Source organism: Oenanthe melanoleuca, chromosome 5 (genome assembly GCF_029582105.1).
Source record: "Oenanthe melanoleuca isolate GR-GAL-2019-014 chromosome 5, OMel1.0, whole genome shotgun sequence".
NCBI lineage: Eukaryota > Metazoa > Chordata > Aves > Passeriformes > Muscicapidae > Oenanthe > Oenanthe melanoleuca.
Window position 1 is genome coordinate 7,690,713 of NC_079339.1, and position 20,496 is coordinate 7,711,208.

General features: G+C 42.1%; 2 protein-coding genes across 2 annotated transcripts; one reads left to right on the forward strand and one right to left on the reverse strand.

The window, feature by feature from the left end:
• Nucleotides 1-1,593: 1,593 nt before the first annotated feature.
• Nucleotides 1,594-13,293, reverse strand: FBXO3 (F-box protein 3). The gene is made up of 11 exons (XM_056493586.1): nt 13,087-13,293; nt 11,085-11,174; nt 10,466-10,629; nt 8,809-8,923; nt 7,038-7,242; nt 6,718-6,763; nt 5,563-5,647; nt 4,776-4,898; nt 4,267-4,382; nt 3,734-3,924; nt 1,594-2,666 (listed from the first exon to the last, which is right to left on the reverse strand). Exons 1-10 carry the CDS (start codon nt 13,284-13,286, stop codon nt 3,737-3,739), a joined length of 1,332 nt encoding a protein of 443 aa, XP_056349561.1. The 5' UTR covers nt 13,287-13,293; the 3' UTR covers nt 1,594-2,666; nt 3,734-3,736.
• LOC130254237 (putative surface protein bspA-like) lies at nt 13,293-19,855 on the forward strand. Its single transcript, XM_056493587.1, has 2 exons — nt 13,293-18,007; nt 19,633-19,855. Exon 1 carries the CDS (start codon nt 13,505-13,507, stop codon nt 14,075-14,077), a length of 573 nt encoding a protein of 190 aa, XP_056349562.1. The 5' UTR covers nt 13,293-13,504; the 3' UTR covers nt 14,078-18,007; nt 19,633-19,855.
• The last annotated feature ends 641 nt before the right edge of the window (nt 19,856-20,496 follow it).

Here is a 20,496-nt window from a genome sequence, read left to right on the forward strand (position 1 = left end):
GAATAACTTGCACAGCAACTTTCAGTTGGTTTTTTTTTTTTATTCCACTGGCTGGAACACCACTTGTTTTTCTCTCTGGCATGGCAAAGAAATCGTGGCCAAAGGTCCCCTCCATGAAACCATTCAGCCAGCAAAATCCCACAAAAATGTTGAAGGAATCCTACAGAGCAATTATAGAGATTGTCAGCATAAGGACAGAAAAAGGACAAGACCAGGTACATATTTGTGTTGGATGTGCCAGAGTTTCACCACAAGCTGAGTCCATAGATGTTCAACAAGGCTGGTTTTACCTGGCCAGGTAAATTCCTAACCAAGCATGAGAGTCAGATCTGAGTGAAGAGAAGGTGGCAGAACTTCAGGCTGAGCTTGCAGGATAGCGGCTGAAGGACATTCCCGTGATTCCAGTGACTACAGGAAGTGTTGGGCAGCTGGATGCACTGGAGTGACACCTGCCTGCCCCACGCCTGTGCTCACCCAGAGCAGTGAGGTGCTGCCTGCAGCAGTGGGACCTCCACTCAGTTCCCTCCTGCTGCTCAGTGAACATTCCCACAGTCCAGCACATCACCAGCTCCTTCACTTTTCATTTCACATTGATTCCATGATTGACACCTCTTGGGAGGGGTGAGGAGAGCCACTGGCTTCAGCCCCATTTTCAAATGCACATCATGAGGAGCTGCAGTGCTGCTGGCAGCTCCAGGCAACGCATCCTGTGCTAAAATAGGTGCCTGAAGCAAAGAAATACCCTTTCGCCTGCTACAAACACCTTCGTGCTCAGGAAAGGGCAGCAATCTCTCAAATTCCCTGCCTGGTTCTCTCCTCACTCCAGACCCCTCTGCCACCAGCTGTACCCAGAGCTGAGGCTCAAACCCCAGCACCACAGCACTCAGGGGCTGAAAGTACAGCACTGGATCTTGACTTCTCCCACAGAAAGCAAGAATTCCTCCCTAAAAGAGTGAAATTGCCAAGAGTTGCCAATGTTTGCTGTGTAGAGTCCCACGCCCTTGAGCTGATTCCACTGCACTAGAACACAGAGATCCTTGGAGGAAACTTCCCAAGAATGGCCTCCAGCCATGAGAGTTATCTGTCCTGGGAAACACACAGTGCACTGACAAGCCCTGCAGTAAGTTCTAGCTACACTAAAACCTTGTACCGATCCTTGACAAAACTTTTGTGGAATTTTCTTATCCCTCACAGGTAATAGTGTGGTAACCCTCACAAATCCTCGTGTTTTGGAAGCACTCCAGCAACTCAGTGATGCCTGTGAGTGACAACACAAGCTGGTTCTGGGTCTGGAGATGTTTCATCTAAGGACTGTTGTAGGGATCAGACTCAATATTTGTTTTTCTACCTTGTGCCACTGTGGGAAATGCACAAGGGAAAGCTGAGCACATGAAGAATCCAATACCTGGACTTAAAAAAAAAAATCTGGAAATTAGTCAATAATGGAAAATCTGAGCTGGAACCACAATATACTTTATAAGACCTACAAATCTGGGCTATCAAAAGAAAGAACTGACTACATCAGTGCTGATCACAAAATTATTGCTCAAGTATTGGGAAACACAGTCCCATGTAACACTTGAGAACAAAAGAGGCAGTTAAATTGTTTATTAATGACAACAGAAACAAAATAAAAATGATAAAGCAAACAGATACTTTCTTAAATATAAATTTTCTAGTCGTCTGCTGTTCTGCCAGCCTCCTTTTTTTCTCCCCCCTTTTTATTTTTTATTCAGTTACAAAAATCCATCCAGGGCTCAGGAAAACATGATACATAACATAAATTTGTCACCTATGACAACAGCAAACATCATGTAACGGGAAAAACCCCTCAGAACGTATTTACAAATCCATACTCTGTAGTCATAGAGAAATTCCTTAGTTAACGAGTGGCAGATTATGCATGGACACTACATTCCCAGAGGCATTCTCCAGTCAGAGTCACTTAGCATAAAATCCATCTGACAAGAGATTGTCTAAAAATAAGGCCAGTTTCACTCCTAATTCATACATTTTGATGACCAGAATTTTTTGCTGTTACTGTGTTAATTAAAAGAAAAAATAGCATAACAGCACCTAATCTCACCCAAATGGGACATTCAGACCAAACTGCAAGTTTCATTCTTAGCAGCAGATATCCAGAGCAGAAGCTCACGAGAAAGGACAACAGGATACACCCTTTTAATGCTTTGTATAAACCAAATCCACACACCATATTTGCAGTATGATCATAAGTAGGCAATATTTTAAAAATGTAAGATATGAGTACCTTGGACTATCAAGCTGTTTGACACCTCAGAAAATAGTGAACAAAGCCCAAACACATCTTCTTCCTCTCCCTCCCCATTTTCTTCCCTCTTCCCCCGCTTCCAAATCAGGAAAATATAACTTATACTCTAATGAATATGAGAACTGGCACCAACATTCATGCTAGTTGTCCTGATGTGCAACAGAGTTCATTTACAACAGTCAGAAATGTTCGTATGCACTAGCCCCAAAGAGTTCAGCTTATGCAAACAGTTTGTTTGGGAGAAAATCCCATTAGTGAGACATGGGCAGCATCCAGAGGGTGCAGCAATGTCCAATACTCTATGTGGATCTCAGGAGTCATCAGTGCCTGTGGAATCTTGGTCTTCATCCACTGCAGATTCATTAGGATTTGTTGCCTAATAGAAAACACACCCAGGTTTAATTAAAATCTTTCCTTCCAGTAAATTATAAGAAAGCACTAACAACTGCTTAGAAAAATCTGGGCTCCATTATCACACCCATTAGCTGAAGCTAATTTCCATTGTGATCTATGTCCTAAAACAAAAGTTAAATGGCAACAAAGGTCATTTTGCCAAACTACTTGACCTTTCACTTGCTAAGGATCCACTGGGTTTCAATATTCCATACATACAATTATGTAAAGCCACAATTCAGGAGCTCAGCTGTACCCATTTTCTTGGTGGTTTAGGTTGTCTTTTACTAAAGTAGCTTAAAAACCAAAGAGTCATTACTACTTTTAAAACAGGGGTGGAGCAACAGAGAAAAGCAGATTATTTTTCCAAACAGCTGAAGGGAAGTAAGTTAGACAGAAAGGCAGTTACAACTCCCAAAAATGTGAGCAAGATGTCATTTTCTGTTAGAAGCATGACATCTGCTGGCACCTACTGGGTGGCACTGGGAACGAGTGTCTGAAATCCTGGGATAAACCTATCATAGTGTGCAAGTAGCTGCCCGCTCCTGAGGAAAGCCCACAGCTCCTCACTGCTTGCATAAAAACTGGGGATAAAATTAATCAAGAGCTCTTCTCTAAATGTGCCAAAGAAAAGGGGGAAATGACATAATTAACCCACAACCTCCAAATTAAAACTACATTATAATTAACAGCAAGTGAAGTATCTTGGTGATTTGCAAAGTCATTAAGTGACTTTATGAAATGCACTTTCAGCAAGATCTAATGCACATCACAGACTCTACAGTTTTTAAACTGCCACTAACCGGAGCATGTCTGAATAGAGCAGATATATTATTATGGCTAAAATTAATGAGTGTGCTCCCACCAAGGAGGGAGCTCTGAAACCCAAGCAGCTCATGCAATGCCACGTCTGCAGGCACCAGTGAGGAGCTCTAAATCATGGGGCATGTTTTGTACGGAATCAGCAATATGAATATACTATTCAGCACTGTCATTTTTGTAATTTTTATAATTTTGGGGTTTGTTTTAGCCAGCTGCACCTTTACTTACCGTTCATGCTGTAGACACCTTGAAGGTTGGACACACCATATGAAACCTAGGGATTGTGACATTAAAGAATCTATCCTTGTTGGAGAGGCAGTGGAAGGTGTAGTAGCCCTCCATGTATCCAGAGGTTGTGGTAAACGTGGTACAGCTGGTGTACTCATAGACCTTTCCTGGGCTGATAACCGGGAATTCTCCTGTGGATAAAACATTACATCACAAGAGTAAGGACTGATGGAGAACTACCATTTAGCAGTTGCTGAAGGACTTGCACTCCACATCAGACTCAAGCAGATTAATTTGTATTTCAGTGGATGCATAAATTGATTCTCAGTAATTACTGACACTAACAAAAACTGGAGAGGGGTTAAGTAGCAGGATGCTTCAGACACCCCTTACAAAACAACTTGAAAGCCAAAACAGACAGACACATCTCTTTTTCTCTCATTTTAATACAAACCCACAACCCAACCAACAGGAAAAAACAGAATTTTAATAACAAGAACACTAAATACTCTCTCCAGTAATTTTTCACTTACCAACTACTCCAGGACCTTGAACTTCTTCGACATCACCTTTGGCATTTGTTATTCTCCAGTATCGACTCTCCAGCTGACAGATATTCTCAGGAAGGGCATCTTTGGACATTTCAATTCTAGAAGCCAAAGAACATATTTACTACATTGCTTTCAAGAAATGCTTTAGTGCCCTTGGGATCACCAAGCAGACTGGGAAATGAAAACACCTGCTAAGGGGACCCAAATCAGTTGGCAGGATCCATCTCCATGCATGTCTTTTACCTTTTTCTAAATCACAAGAGCTGCTTGTAACTTCTTTCCCCCACCCATCACTGTATTTTAGCAATTACCAATTTGACTGGTACTTTGTGTACCTGACCAAGTAATGATTAGGAATATTTTATTAAAAAGCACAGCATGTTGTGCACCTCCTGTTCATTTCAGAACATTTCTGAATGCTGTGCATAAAGCTGCTTTGAATATTCCACAGGTCTATCCTGCATTGTAAGAATTAATTCAGTTATTTCTACCTGATTCTGTAAGTGAAGAAATAATGTGGTGGATGTACAGAGCTGAGTTCAGGTAGAAAAGAGGTGGACACAGACACAGTGATATCTTCTGTGGTAGCAACACAATCTTTATCATGCACATACCTATAAAGAGGAGAGCGTTAACTCTGCAGACAGCTCTGTACATTCAATACAGAAAACTAAACACAAAGTGATTAATTATTATTAATAATTAATATTAATAAAACACTTATTTAAATAGGGATGTGTCATTATATTAAAAAAAAAACAAACCTAGAAACTCTAGTAGCAAATTTATTTACAGATCCAAGGACTTGGTTCTACAGCATCCCAGTCTGACAGAATTTAGGTTCGTGGTTGTATTTAGAAGAAATTGCAAGTGCATGAAGATTCAAACACCAGAACAAGTCCTGCTTATTTACATATTCAAGAGACCAATTAGCTGAAACATTTGAGTTTCTAGTAACTCTGAAAACTCCTGCAGCAAAAACACACTCATGGCACACAGAACAAATATCATGATGTTTGCTAAACTTCAGATCCCTTAAAATGCAAAATTCTGGTTCCATTAATGCAAAGTTACAAGCCCTGAAAATTCTGGTTAAAAAAAATAAAGTTGCTTTAAGCATTCTGGTTTGCATGTTTATTTTCAGTAGTTTCAAGGGCTTTCTCTTCTCCCCACCACCAGCTTTTGTATCAGACACCCAAAACTACCTGAGGAGAGGCGAGCATGCATAGAAGCAGCACCAAAACCTGGCACTGAGGTTACAAATCCCAGTCACAATACCTGAAAATTTGGTCTCTGATGATAGGATAACCTCCAGTGACAACTTTGTTTACATAGGATGTAAACCATTCCAAGTAAGATGTACCTAGATGCCAAGGAAGAAAAGCATTCCTAAGGATGGGCAAATTTACCACTAAGCACATTACAGTGAATACTTCAAGGAAAAAGTTTAAAGCTTTGATTATTTTTATAAAAAACTCTCAGGCTTCCTGAGATGAGTCAGTCAATATTCCAGATCATTCTACCAACAAGGATAACTTGGAGAAATCAATTAAGAACTAAAGAGTTCAGGGTGCATCCTCCAGAAATGACATAGCCAACAAAGAATCTCTTAGTTAAGCATTTAACATTACAATCAGGGTCTTCAGTGGTGTCTCATCACTTGGATTCCATATGGAAAGCTCCTAAGGAACACTGCAGAATTTCCTCTCCTTTAAAAGAGGAATAAATCAGACACACACTCTGCACTCCTCTTACAACCTCAGAAGACTAAGGCTGTATGTCTTTCTGGGATTTTATACACTTGCAGCCATTGTCAGAGAACAGCTTTTCATACACCCACAGCCATTATTTTGGAATAGCTTAATTGCTAAGCAGACACTCAAGCTGTCACATTTAATTCTCAAAGAAGAGAGTTTCACATACCAGCTCTCTGCACAAGAATTTCTCAGACATAAATCTTCCAAGCATTGCAATATAGAGTTCAATAGAAAAGTAGAGAGTTCAACTGTTTGTCAATATTAGTGATTCAAAACTGGATTGAAGCTGAGCTACCAAGAAATTATTATCCTTGCCTTTCCTGATGTGTTATCAAGTACTCCCACTCCTGTTAGATTAAGTGTACTTACCACTTCTTCCTTGGAGCATGAGCTGTGTGTGCTGTCCTTTGATCTTATGGAATTCTAAGGGACTCCAAGTTTATTATCCTCCTTTCTACTGCTAATCCACAAAATGCAAACCTTGTATAAAGTAGCTCTGAATGGAGGAAGTGGATTTATTTACCTGTCACCTTCAAAAGGCCAAGAGAAATGCTGTGTATGGAACTTCCCCACCACCCCATGGTAAGCCAAGATTAAGCCAAGTGGAATATTTCTAAATATTTTGGATAACCCCACAATTACTATTTTATTTTGAATATTTAATCTAAAGTGTTACCTGTAATGAACATAACAATAGCAGATGGATTGCGAGCCATTTGGTCCTGAAAGGGAAAGAAGTTTAAGTATGTATTGGAGAGCACTGGACTTTCAAGTTAAAATTTGAATTTTGAACTTCCCCTATATTCACTAAACCTGAAATCTGGCTGCTTGACACATCATTTTAGTCCCAATCAGGTCCTCAGACACGTAAAACTCACATGCCTGTCCCCATGAGTGCTCCCATGACCACTGAATTTACAGCTTCAACTTCCCACTAAGGCTCCTGCACTACCCAGCACAGAAGTACATAGGGAAATAGAAACACATCTTCCTTACTGGACACTGATAGAAGATTTCATATTTATTCCGTCCCTCCACACTCTCCAGGGCCATGTACTGACTGAGGCCAGTGTGGATGCAGAAGGTCAGGGGCAGGCACTGCTTGAGCCCCAGCCTCTGCTGGAAGCCACCAGCTGCCGTGTCAATGTCCAGCAGGTCTTCAGAGCGGTAGTGGTTCGACAGGGCCATGCTTCCCATCAGTCTGGGAACAAAAACAGGGAATATGAACAGGAGACATCACTCACAAGGCAGAGCTGGCTTGTAATCTTTTGGAAACTGCTTCTTTCAATGCTCTAGATGCATACTAGACTGAGGTGAAATCCAGGCTGAATATCCATATGCTGAACTAGGTTATTAGTTCTAGCTTTGGGGAAGCATCACCCAAACCTGAGTGTACACTCCACACCCACACTGCCAGCTGGGAACACCAGGGAAAGGCAAATGAGATGTAAATTCCTGCAGATGCTGAGCTCCCACTGGTGTTATGAAAGCAGTGACTCAGGTGCAAGCTGCCACATGTCAGCATGCTAAAAGCTGATCCCATCCTGGGCAACAGGTTCCATTTCTCTTTCTCCTTAGGAAGTCTGGCCTGGAATTAGCACGTTTTACAGAAGCAGTGCAAACATCCCAACACAGAAACCTGAAGCATCTGACAATTGTTTCTGTTTTTGATCTAACACAAACTTCCACTGCCTACCCTTGATCTTCCCAGTATTCATCCCCCACCAGTGGGACCCCCACCTTCCCCTGGCAGCCTTTCTCCAAGCTGGAAGACTTCCTCAGAGCTTTCTGTCTGCTCCTGCAGCCCCTCCATAGCCACATCATTACAGTAGAGGCTTCCTGGGAGTGAAATAGTGGGAAGAGTGGAAGCACACAACCTGCAGGGCACCATTTGAAATCTATAGAACTGGGGCACTTATCTCCTCTCTAAAAATTTTTAAAGTCTCTCCTGGAAAACAGAACTAGAAATCACCCTTATGGTTTCATAAAGCAGTTTCCTATATCCCTTCTGCACATAAAACACTCGAATTGGAGAAAGCTGCACCTTTGCTATGAGTGAAGGTTTTGGCAGAACAATATGAGTACATTCCTCCCTACAGACATTGCAAAGATTTGCTGTAGTTTTCCATCCTTTGTTTATATTTGCAGCACTTCATCAGGTGCTTCAAACACCTAATTTTTCTACAGTGGAAATATCAGAAACTTTGATCATCATCCTTCTCATCTTAATGTAAAAGGGAGTTTTTCACTGCAGAAACTACATAAAATAGTAAAATCTTCCACTGAACAAACTTAATTTGCAGAACAGAAAATTTGATTCTACCTTAGTATGACTAACTGGTTTTAAGTCATTCCCTAATCATTTCAAAGAATAAAAGAATTATTAAAGAATGAAGCCTGAGGAGTGCAAGGAGCTAATTTACTTCTGTAATATAAAGCCAAACTTCAGGGGAGCAACTTGCAGTGCTATGATTAAAAGTCTAACAGCTGGAAGTTTAGAGTTGTTGCAAAAAACTGACAAGGGTTCTCACTAGGAAAAGGGGAAATGTAAGAGTAATTTGAGCAATTAGAAAACCACACTGGACTTCCAATTACTTCCAAAATTAGAAGACAGCCAATTCTGGAAGCATCACTTAAGCAGTGACTCAGTCACAATACATTTAAATGCTTCATTTATCCTGTTCAGGAACATTTCACCTTTTAATAAGTGAAGTGTCTAAGAAATACAAAAGGAATTAATACTTGGTAAGTAGCTTTCAGTCCTTACCCTGGAACAACCAACTTCTGTCCATTATGGATACGGAATGAACACCGATAGTCATCGGGCAGTTTGCAGTGGATTTGTGCCTCCACAGCATCCAGATCTTCCTCCCTCACACTCTCTGGAAAAGAAAGGACAGTTCAGGTATTTCAAACACTAAGCATGTAATCTACAAATGCCCTCATCCAACCAAGGTGGACTCACGTCAGTATCTGGTGGCTTTACTGTATGCTGGGTGGCACACAAATTTGAAAGGAAAATAATGACTATAATTGATTATTTAATACAGCAGCAATCCCAGTCCAGTGCAACCTCAACAGGCCTGAAAGCAGCAAATAAAGTGGAATGAACCTTTTCCCCATAACACTGCTAATAACTGAGACCCAGTTACAGCTCTCAGGCAGTATTGATTTTACTCTTTAATCACTACAAGGGTTACTTCTTTCAGTTTCCAGTTCAATCAGTGACACAGAAATGCTGGCTGCTGCCCCCATTCACCTGGAAACTGAAGCAATAAATGGGTTTTAAAAGGGGGATTTTCAAATCAGCAACACAAAGGGGTGGAGAAGACCTATTCTTACATTTCCACATGCACTTCAGGGGAGTTCCAATACCCTCACTTCCAGCAAAAATCAACGGGGTGGCCCCTGTGGTCTGTTCCAATCAATTTTTTAAACTGTTTTCATACTCATTATCTGTTTCATTAACAGGACATAAATTAACAATTCATTGAAACAATATCCCTTACAAATGATATGAAAATGGCCTAAATTTTATCTAAAATCTGCCATCATTATGTAAGAGTGGAAATTGGTAATTTGAAATTTGTCTTTGTCTTTCTGTACATAAATAAAAGCTTCACATTCTATCTTGAAAAATACTCAGCAAAACATAAGAATCCAGCACTATCCAAGCAAACCAAGAAAGTGCAAAATTTAAATGGGGAAGAGATAATCTATCTCTTAATATTGTCTCTTAAGAGATCAGTTGCTTCTTATTTTCACAGATCAGGTTGAATTAGACATCATGGTCTAAAAGTCAACTTCATCCAGAAAACTGAAATGCAGCTGAAAATGTAAAAGCTTTTTTGTCTCCTATACCAGAAAAACCCAAACTCACAGTAGCTGTGATTTATGACCCAGAACACTGGAAGTACTTCATTTATTAAAATACAAACTGAAACTGAAAATAGAATCTTGGAGGGGAGTAAAAAAAAGGAAAAAATTCTAGCACTGGACCACTGTGAGACCTACAGAAAAAAAATAAAACCCAGCCACATCATTTTTGTTTGGTTTCAGATTAAAATGTCTGCTTTCAGTGTTTTAATGAGGCCTTAAGAAAACCTAACAAATAAAATCCCACCAGAAGGTCCTCGAAGCAAGGGAACTACTACATATAAAATAACAAACAACAGGTCACAGCAACCTAAAAGTGTGATAAAGACAGAGCAATCACTAGAAGAGTATCACCTGGATGTCAGAGAATCTGCAGATCAGCAGGAACTGGGCAAACACTCTGCCTGTGTTTGCAAGGAAAGGAGAGCACATCTACCTGACTTTCAGGACTCTGCTAATTAAGGCACACACCTCTCATGAAAGCAGCATGAGGCTTAATAACAGGCAGGGCTGGGTGAGCCAAGCTACTTCCAGATGTGCCAGGGTACCTTTCAAAGAGCCGATCATGCGCGGACACCACTGCCCCAAGTACTGCTCCAGGTCATCCCAGGCTTTTTTCAGCGTGGCATAATATTGGATGTACCTTCCTAAATCAGAGTAGGTACTGATGAAGATGGCTCTCCAGCCCTGATTCCGTCGGGTCTTCTCCTCCCTAAGGGGACATGATGAAAATGTGCTCAGATGGCAGCTTGAAGAGTCTTCTAAACCCAAGGAATTAGTATTTGTTATTTGGCAGGAACTTTTTTTTTATTTTGGCATAACATTAACCCAGGAACACTCTGTGCCATGTGAAGCTACACAAACTCAATTAATTCCAGCATCTATTCAACAGGAACTTGGAACAGAATGAGGAAACATTTGGGGTACTTAGGGGAAAATTTAGAAACAATATTGCTTTACACAGAGTGCCTTCTGAACAGAGCTATGTCTGGTAGTGAACCTTAGAGCTGGTGAAAAGCTAATTCATATCCTTCATTACTCAGCTTTTCTCAGCTATGGAGAAGCTGAGAGTATGACTTAGATGTAAGATGGACTGAAAATCAGCTGAGCAACATCTCTTAGAAATTCATTTTCATAGGAAAAAAAGCTTAAAACAATCCCACTTACTCTGTAATGAGCCAGTATTTTTTGCAGTGTCTTTTCCACAGTGGGTCATGGCTTGACAGCTGATTTAATCTTCGATTCAAATAGCAGCAACTATAAATATAAAATCATTAAATGTGATTGCAGCAAAACAAACGGAGAAATGCTGTATCACACTCTCATGAAATAAATGCAGAGTTTGAAAATTATTTAGCTGTCCTTTTAGAGCTGTGCTTACAATGGTTAAAGCTCATCATCACAGTTGTCTAAGTCATGAACTACTCTTCCACACACTTAAGAAACTGACAACAATTAAGTACTTCTATAAAGCAGGTCACCCTGCAGACCCACACCAGAGTAAACAGTGCCTGAGAGATTCCAGCATGACTCCACTCCACCAGTGGAAAGCACCCAGTAGCACAGGCTGCTATGATTTCAATCCCTTTTTATCTGGATGGTCAGGCTCTGCCTTATCTTTTCCACAGTAAGCCACAGAAACCATATAGTTTGAGTATTACAAACTTACTTTCCACTTTACATTGTTTAAAAAACAAACTTTGAAGAAAGTCTCCAAAAGACACCATCAATTTAGATGTGGCAACATCACTTCCTCTGGTAGCTTGTTCTACAGTGCCAAGTGTGCGTTTCAAAGGCTGTGATTAACATCTAAATACCCCAAATGAGGGGACCAAACAAGGTTCCAGTTATTGTTTTTGGGGTTTTATAAAATGTTTAAACTAGTATTGTATTAGTATCGCAAAATGAACCTCAACAAAGTGATTATCCTGTATTCCCTGACACTACCCTTTCCATTCACATCCCCACAAACACATTCACAAACACAAACACCTGGACATCTGACTGCACAAAAATTTCATTACATGGGGATTTTTTTATATTTTTTGGGGGTAGGGAACTGAAATATCCTGAAGTCAAAAAGCCCTTGCGGAAATCTAGTGTACTGGTGTTTACCAATCAAGCCTGTAATTTCTGGAAAGGAGTAAGTCACCACAGCATCACAGGAACATGTGGCTTCAAATGTGATAAAAGTGCAATTAAAGCCATTATCACTAATTACACAAACAAGGGGAAAGTTGACACATGATCAAATATCTAAGGGCCACCATAACAACTGTAACATATGTTATAGTTTTGGCTTATGCCTAATGTCTTTTTTGCTGATATCCTAACAGAATTCTCCCAGATATCCTTATCATTCTTGACTAATATTTATTAGGGGTAATAAAAAAAAACAAAAGCCCGACATTTCTGGTAATATTCTGTTTTCTTCTTACACTTATTCCTCTCTCTTTGATTAAACACTGTGGTTTCAATCACTGCCAAACCTCGCACTTGACTGCTGAGGTTTCAAAACCACACTCGCATCTTCACTGTATGACTCACAACCTTTTAGCCACGAAGCCCAAGAGGCACCTGCCACTTTAATTCAAGTTTTTACCTTGAAAAGTCACTATATTTCGATTCGTTTGGTTCTCCTCAAACGGTGGAATACATTTACTAGCAACAAGACCACCCTTTGTTTGCCCGTAGAAACACAATTTTCGGGGAAATATTGATTTCACAAATTTACTTACAGCTTCGTTTAGGTACAAACACATAATTGGGGAGAGAAAAAAAGATTCAGTGAATGGTTTGGGTTAGAAGGGACCTTAAAGATCAACCAGTTCTCCTGCCACAGGCAGCGACACCTTCCACTAGACCGGGCTGCTCCAAACCTCATCCGACCTGGCCCTGGACACTTCCAGGCATGGGGCAGCTACAGCTTGTCTGGGTAGCATGTGCCAGGGCCTCACCACCTTCTCAGTAAAAGAGAACATTTCATTTTGTTAGAAAGATGAAGGTAAACGGGGGTAAAGCCCGCAGCTGCTGGAAGGGAAGGGTGCTCAGGCCGTGTCCTCCCCTCAGCGCCTCCTCCAGAGCCAGGCAAACCCGTTCCCCGCACAGCCCGGGGAGCGCCCCTGCCGTCCCCTCGGGACTCCCGTACCATCCCCCAGGCCGCCCGTACCTCACCAGATCCCGGTAGTCGAGGAAGCTGAGGATGAGCAGCAGCGGGTCGGTGGGGAGCAGCTCCAGGCTGAGGGCTGGCGAAAGCTCCATGTCCGGGGGCGCCGCCATCTTGCGAGACGTCCGCGGGACGCGCCGCCCATCGCACCTCCCTCCGCGCCGCCGGAGCAGCGCCTGCCGGGGGCGGCGCGGCCGCGGCATCCTCGGAGCTGCCGAATCAGCGCTCCGAGCTGCCGAATCTGCCCTCGGAGCTGCCGAATCAGCGCTCCGAGCTGCCGAATCTGCCCTCGGAGCTGCCGAATCTGCCCTCGGAGCTGCCGAATCAGCGCTCGGAGCTGCCGAATCTGCCCTCGGAGCTGCCGAATCAGCGCTCGGAGCTGCCGAATCTGCCCTCGGAACTGCCGAATCTGCCCTCGGAGATGCCGAATCTGCCCTCGGAGCTGCCGAATCTGCCCTCGGAACTGCCGAATCTGCCCTCGGAGCTGCAGAATATGCCCTCGGAACTGCCGAATCTGCCCTCGGAGATGCCGAATCTGCCCTCGGAGATGCCGAATCTGCCCTCGGAGCTGCCGAATCTGCCCTCGGAACTGCCGAATCTGCCCTCGGAGATGCCGAATCTGCCCTCGGAGCTGCCGAATCAGCGCTCGGAGCTGCCGAATCTGCCCTCGGAGCTGCCGAATCTGCCCTCGGAGCTGCCGAATCTGCCCTCGGAGCTGCCGAATATGCCCTCGGAACTGCCGAATCTGCCCTCGGAGCTGCCGAATCTGCCCTCGGAACTTCCAGATCACCCCCAGGACACCCAATTCAGCCCTCGGAAGTCCCAAATGAGCCCTCACAACGCCGAAATCAGCCCTCAGAATTCAGCCCTCAAAAGGATGAATTCAGCCTTCAGAACTCCTAAATCACAAACTCATCCCTCAGAACTCCCAAATCACATCTTAGCCCTCAGAACTCCCAAATCAGCCCTTAGAACTCGGCCCTCAAAACTCTGAAATCAGCCCTCAGAACTCCTAAATCAGCCCCCCAGAAGTCCGAACCAGAACGCAGCCCCCAGTATTCAGGACTCAAAACGCGACTTTCAGAACTCAGTCCGTAGAATTGAGAGCTCAGCCCTCAGAATTCGGCCCTCAGAACTCAGCCCTTGGTCTCTTGAAATTCAATTTATATTCACAGGATCAGCTTCTTCATGATCTAAATATTAAGTGGGCAAAACTGAGACCGGGAAAATAAACTTACTTAGTTGAATATCATCAAAACAAAACAAAACAAAAAGTGTTACGTCTTCATGATCACATTTTATAGGAAAAAAACACTCAATGTGCGACAGCTGCACAAACAATAGATGCTATTCTTTTGATGTCCCTCACCTTCAGTGAGTCATATATTCTAACATGAAAGAAGGAATTATTTCTTCTGCATGATTTTACACTAGAAATTCTTTTTGCTCTTCTTTTTCGGGTATCAGTAGGATTTTAATGAAACAATTCATTGTCCTAGCAGCACCGGTCAAATAAGAGCTGGAAAGGAACAAGGGAATGGTTTTATGACTGCACTATTGCTAGCTGTTGAAGCGATTTTTGTCCTTTATAATTTCTGTAATTGTAAAGTTCCCTGTAGAGAAGAAAATACAATAGCAAAAGTGTATTTAAATGCTAATAAAATTATATTTTTATGTTTGTCCTTGGGTTTGTGGCCCATGGAAATCTAAAAATGCAGAGCCAAGAGAAGGTCTATAATTCTTTATGTCTTTCAGGTTTTGCCAAAAGCCTGGATAGTTTTGCTTCTGGCACTTGCATAGATCCAAGCTGGTAACTCAAGGGCTTAGGCAGTGGCAAAGATGGAGTGGAGGAGCTATAGGAGTTAGTTATAAGAATTGATTATCACCCCTGGTCAGGCTAGAGGCTCCTCAAGTGCGGAAATGGCTGACATTTTACTTTCCTAATGGATACCCTAACAATTATTAAAAAACAAAACCAAAAACATAGTAAAAGAAAAATATCTGTTGCTGAGACTGAAGAAAAAAAATAAACAAAAACCAACCAACCAACCAAAACCCACAGTACCAAAAGAAAACATAAAACCATTAAAAATTGTAGTATTTCAGTGTTTTACCCACAGCAGACTTTGCATCCTCCATCAAATAACTGACAGCTGCAGAAACCGTGGCACCAGTAAATTATCATGGAATTTTTCTGGCTCAGCCTAGACATAAAGGTTTTTTTCCAGTTTAATAATGGAGCCTAATTTTTCTTCCATTATCACTGGCCGTGCAGCCCAAATGGCCAAATAGATCAGAGGCACTCACCAGGCTGAAAACTGCTCAGATTGCTCTGTGTGTCCTGTGTTTAATCTGTGAGAGGTGATGAAGCTTTTAGCATCCTTCATTTATTTTTAAGTCTTGAAAATCTAATGAAATTATACACTGGGGATCTTCACCACCGGGTGCTGAGTGTCTCTGGAAATTCAACTAATGTGCTAAGGTTTTGGGGAACGGTCTGCTCTTCACAAGATGAGCTTTTTACTGCTCTAAGTGGACAATAGTACGTAAGACTGAGGGGAGGAGGCAGGAATTGGTAGGAAGAAAGAAGCCGAGGTCCAGAAAATTTGTGTTGTTATTATTCTGTTCTGTATTGGGTCAGTTCTTTGGTGTAGCAAAGATGCAATAAGGTCAGGGCTTCACAGGAATAACCAGTCAGTGACCTTGGCTTGAAAATCTGATTGTGTAAAATTAACCAGAACACAAGGACTGACCGTAATAAAGAGCACGGAAGGAGCAGGGTAGGAAAATTTAAAACAGTAGCTGTACGATCCTGCAGTGACCCCAGTGAATCATACAAACATACAGACAATTCAGCAGTTCTTTGAACAGTGGGGGATTTACATGTGAACTAATAACAAATTGCATCTTCAGGCTTCCCAAGAGTGAATCTCAGATCAGATGTGAGAGATGACAGGGAGGGAGCAGGGCCAGAACTTCAGGGAAATGCCTATGTGAATAAACTAAGTATTGCACGGGAGCTTGTTGGACATTTTAGCTGGGATCTCTGGCAAAGTACAGCTTAGAGCTGCCTCCTGACACAATGAAACAACAGCTGAAAAAATCCCTGCCTTGTTACAGCCATGTAGACCTAGGATAAACCAACAAAACCCCTCTCAAACCTCACAGGGTGGTAAATTACCATTGGTAGTTCCGCTGTCAAATGAAGTGCAGGGAATCTCCAAGAATCAATGGACTTCATCTGGTGCTTACAAAGCAACTAGAGTCTGCAATCAGCTTTCATCCTTCTGGACCATCTCCCATGTGGATGCTTTTGCCAGCATCGGTTGCCTGAGGTTATCAAAATCATGTCCGATCTTCCCTGCTCTGCATCAAGGTGGCTTCAGGCTTGTCTTTGGTTATTAGCAAATCTTTTTTTCTCAGATTCTTAGCTCCAAAACAGTTCTGAAATATTTATGTATGTTTGGAGAGCTTGGAATCCCACTTGGAGGGCAATGTTGATAGACTGCTTTTTTCCTCAGATCAAAGATTCCATGTTGACACAAACCAGCGTAGCCAAGTTTTATTCTTTCACAGCTTTGCTTAGCTCCAGGTTGGTTTTCAATTCATATCATCCTCTCACATAAATCAAATAGAAGATACTACAAATGGAAACATTACCTTACCTAGGAAAGTATGAAAAATAAAGTTAATTTACTTTGGAGAGCATGGATGGCATAGAAAGGCACAATACTTGCCTCAGGATTGTTTGTAATTTCACACAATTCCAGTGGTTTCACTGTGTGTGATTCCCAGCGTCATGATGTGGTTCATGGCCTAAGGGATGTGCAAAATACCCCACTGAAAGGGGCTGCAGGAATATTTCATGATCCCATGGAAAGTGCCAAGACCCTGCTTGCTCTGTGTGGAAGCTCAGGAGATCTTCCTTTATTTGAGGAACATAGAGAATAATGAGGCATCCCTGGAGAAAACTGCTATTGAGTCTTTCCTGACCTGAAAAACCTCCACATGTGTATGACCCAGATTGAACTTTTCAGCTGCACACACTGTGCTTAGGTCATTAGCTGAGATTGTTAACGAGGCAGGCAGTCGGTCACAGCTGCAGCAGTGGGGTTTTTTGGCTATCTCGAGCCAGAGCACATTCATCAGAGCGTGCAACAACAAATGACTGAAGTGCTGAGCTGGATTCGGAGAGGTAGTGCACAGATAAAAGCCTCTAGAAGCCCTTTGCAATTCCCTTAGTCATCCATTCCCACTGAAAGCTTCTCTTTGGGAGTTTCCAGGAGCCTGGACGACCTTTGGTCGTCCTTCTGGTCAAAGCTCTTATCTGTGTAGTGCAGACCCGGCCTCTTTCTGCTTGCACTCTTCCAAAGTGGTTTTTATGGGATAAACAAGCTGTATTTGCTGATGCACGCTTCCTTATCAAATGGACAGCACGCTTCTCCTGAATGGTGGGTCACACGCGCTGCTGGGCCAGCTCCAGGAATTCCAGGGCGGCTGCCTCATGGCTCGTCAAGCACTCTCTCGCAGCCATGGGCTGCAAAAAAATCACAGCCACCCTGTGATGGGGCCTTATCTTAGAGCCCACCAGGAGTTTCCCTGTGTTGCAAAGCACCTTTAGGTTGATAATTGCAGGTCTTGGATCTTTTTTATGAGATAGCAATGTGATAGGCCCTGGTTTAGGGAGCTGTCACAATGCCAGACAGAAGACTACTTATTGAAGGAGAATTTCCCTTTTAGTGGGTTTCTTTAAAATATAAGTAAATAAGTAAAGCATTTTTGTACCTCAAGACCAGCTCACAGCTGAGACAAGATGCAAGATTCATCTGAGGAGAGATGAAAACCAGCCCTATGAATTTTTACCAACCCAAGAAGTTACTTTCCCGAAGAGGAAACATCTCAGGAATCACATGAAACGCAGCTGGTACAGAGCTACTGGACTACAGAAGGAGTTGTTTCTCTGCAAAGCAACAGCTTTCCATTACCCTAGTTGCTTCCTGTTACAACATTCCTTGTTGCCTTTCCTCCAGTTCCAGCATCTCCACAGAAATCAACCTTGCAGTCCATTCCTCCTTGGCTACAGGCTTTGCTGCCTTATGCCAAGCTGTAAATGTAATCAGAATAAGGCAGATACAGAGCAGAGGTGATCATGGAGCACTTAGCAAAAGGTGTACTCAGTTTTTCATTAAAAAAAGAAAAATCTCTTCACCAAAACATCTTTAAAAAATCAAAATTTGTCATGCGCAGCCTGCTATGGGGCAGGGCTTGTGGCTTAAAATGAGAGCAAGAAATACAATAATGCTTTAATTAATGCTTGCAAGGCACTTGAACATGGCACATGGTTCCTGTAAACCATGTTGATTAATTACCACCCGAGATCTTCTCGTTTGTTCGGAACCTTTCTGAGATGTGCCTTCTCATTTGCCTGATACAAAGCAACCCTCAGCAGGAGAGAACAAGTTGCTTCAAACATGGTTCAACTTTCTGCCAGTTTAATCTTCATCTCACTGACAGACTTCTGAATCTTAATTTAATTATAGTGCCTCAAATGTTTTGTGATAGCATATCTCTATCTCTCTGTACTGTGTTTTTTTATGTTTTTTTAAGTTGTTGTGGGATGGAGGAATAGATAATTTTTCCCAGTGTCCATTAAAATTCCCTTTGCCTGCAGTGCAGTATGTGCTCCATAAAAGAGATGAACCTGCTGCAAGTGAAATAAGCTGATGCTGCACTGTCTTTTTAGAGCAACAAAAATCTTTATAGATTATTTTCCCGAGTGCCATGAATCTCCTTCAAAGCCTTAAGTCACTGATACCAATTAATAAACTTAATAGTCTCATTTTCAATTCACATTCAGGCCATACAGAGCGTGTGCTCTGGCAGATGCTTGAAAGCTTTGCCTTTCAGAGATAAAATGTTACCTTGTGTGTGAGGGGGAGTGATTCAGGAGCAGAAAGACCTGTTAAAGTGCAGCACCTGAGGCCTCCTTGTTTTCTGAATTTACAGTCTCAGGCTGGCAGTCGTATAAATGAGTGATGCTCTCTGATGTTCTCTTCCAGGCAGGCAACGAAATTGGCAGGGAGTCTTGGGTTTTGTGCTGATGTGTCCAGAATTCAAATAATTTCATTCCCAGCTATAATGACAATTGGAGGCAGAGTATTACCTTGAGAAAAGAGAAGGGAAAGACGGCTTCTGGATCCTGTATTGAATTAACAACCGATTCCCATTTACTCTCTCCCCTGAAAACTCTATTATGCAGGGCTCTTATTGCCCTTATTCAAGGGCAGGGAATTAAAAAAGTGATATCGATGGTAATGCTCTCATCTTCCTGCCATGACACTGAATAATGGGGACAAAGAAGGGGAATCTTGACGGATGATACGCCTTTTAAAATACTGCTGATAGCAAAAACACAGAAAGGACGATGCATTTGAGTATCAGGGATGAAGTCATATTCAGATTTTTGTGCTTTTTGCTTAGGACTTTAAATCAGCTTTGCTTCCCTTTTTGCTGCTGTTTTTGGAACATTTTATTTTCTTGTTTTTGCAGGAGAGAATCCTTACTGAAAGGAACATAATCAAGGTGAAGTAAAGTGTTGCTTACATTAATTCCAAGAGAAATCTGCTCTCTCTCCTCCTGGACTTGGAGAACAAGCACTGGGAATGCTGGCACAGAAAAGTCCAGCGACAGATTTTTATCATTATTTGGGGAGAGCAAGATGCAGTATTGCTGAAATGGAGGCTCTTCTGTCACTTTCCAGTTCAACTTAAGCTTTTTCTGAAGTTACATGGACTAAATAAAACTGGTAGTCTTATAAAAAAATGGTATCTGCTGTGGACCCTTTCCTTTACAAATACATACACTTAGGTCTAAAAAAATTATTTCCCTGTGTAAGCTAGACCTTACACAAAATAATGAGTGGGCTTGCATTAGGAAATTTTATGGAATAAATAAGAACATCTCCATTCTACAATTGGGTAAATTAGAAGCAAAATACTGAACTACCTTGCCAAAAGTCACTTTCTGAGGTGAGAACAAAACACCAAGCCTATAAGGCCTCTCTTAGCTATTAACACTCTTCCCTGATCTCAGCCCAGGTGTAAATGAGGTCTCTTGCCCTAAATTTTCAAAGTTTTCTGTGAGGAGAAATCATGAAAATCAGCCCTGTTATGGCTCACACTCTGTGTATGTGTGACATGACCTGGAGAACCATTGTGTACCTGCACCCTACCTCAGCATCCTGGCTACACCCACCAAGCTTTGTAAATGAACTCATTAATGTCTTTAGGCTTTGTTTCTAGCTGGACAGAATATTTGCAGGGAGTCACTGTGAATGAAGAGAGCTGATAACTGTATTTTCCTTGCCTTTCCTTGCCTCTGCTGGCAGGAATTCAGGCTAATAATTACAATTAT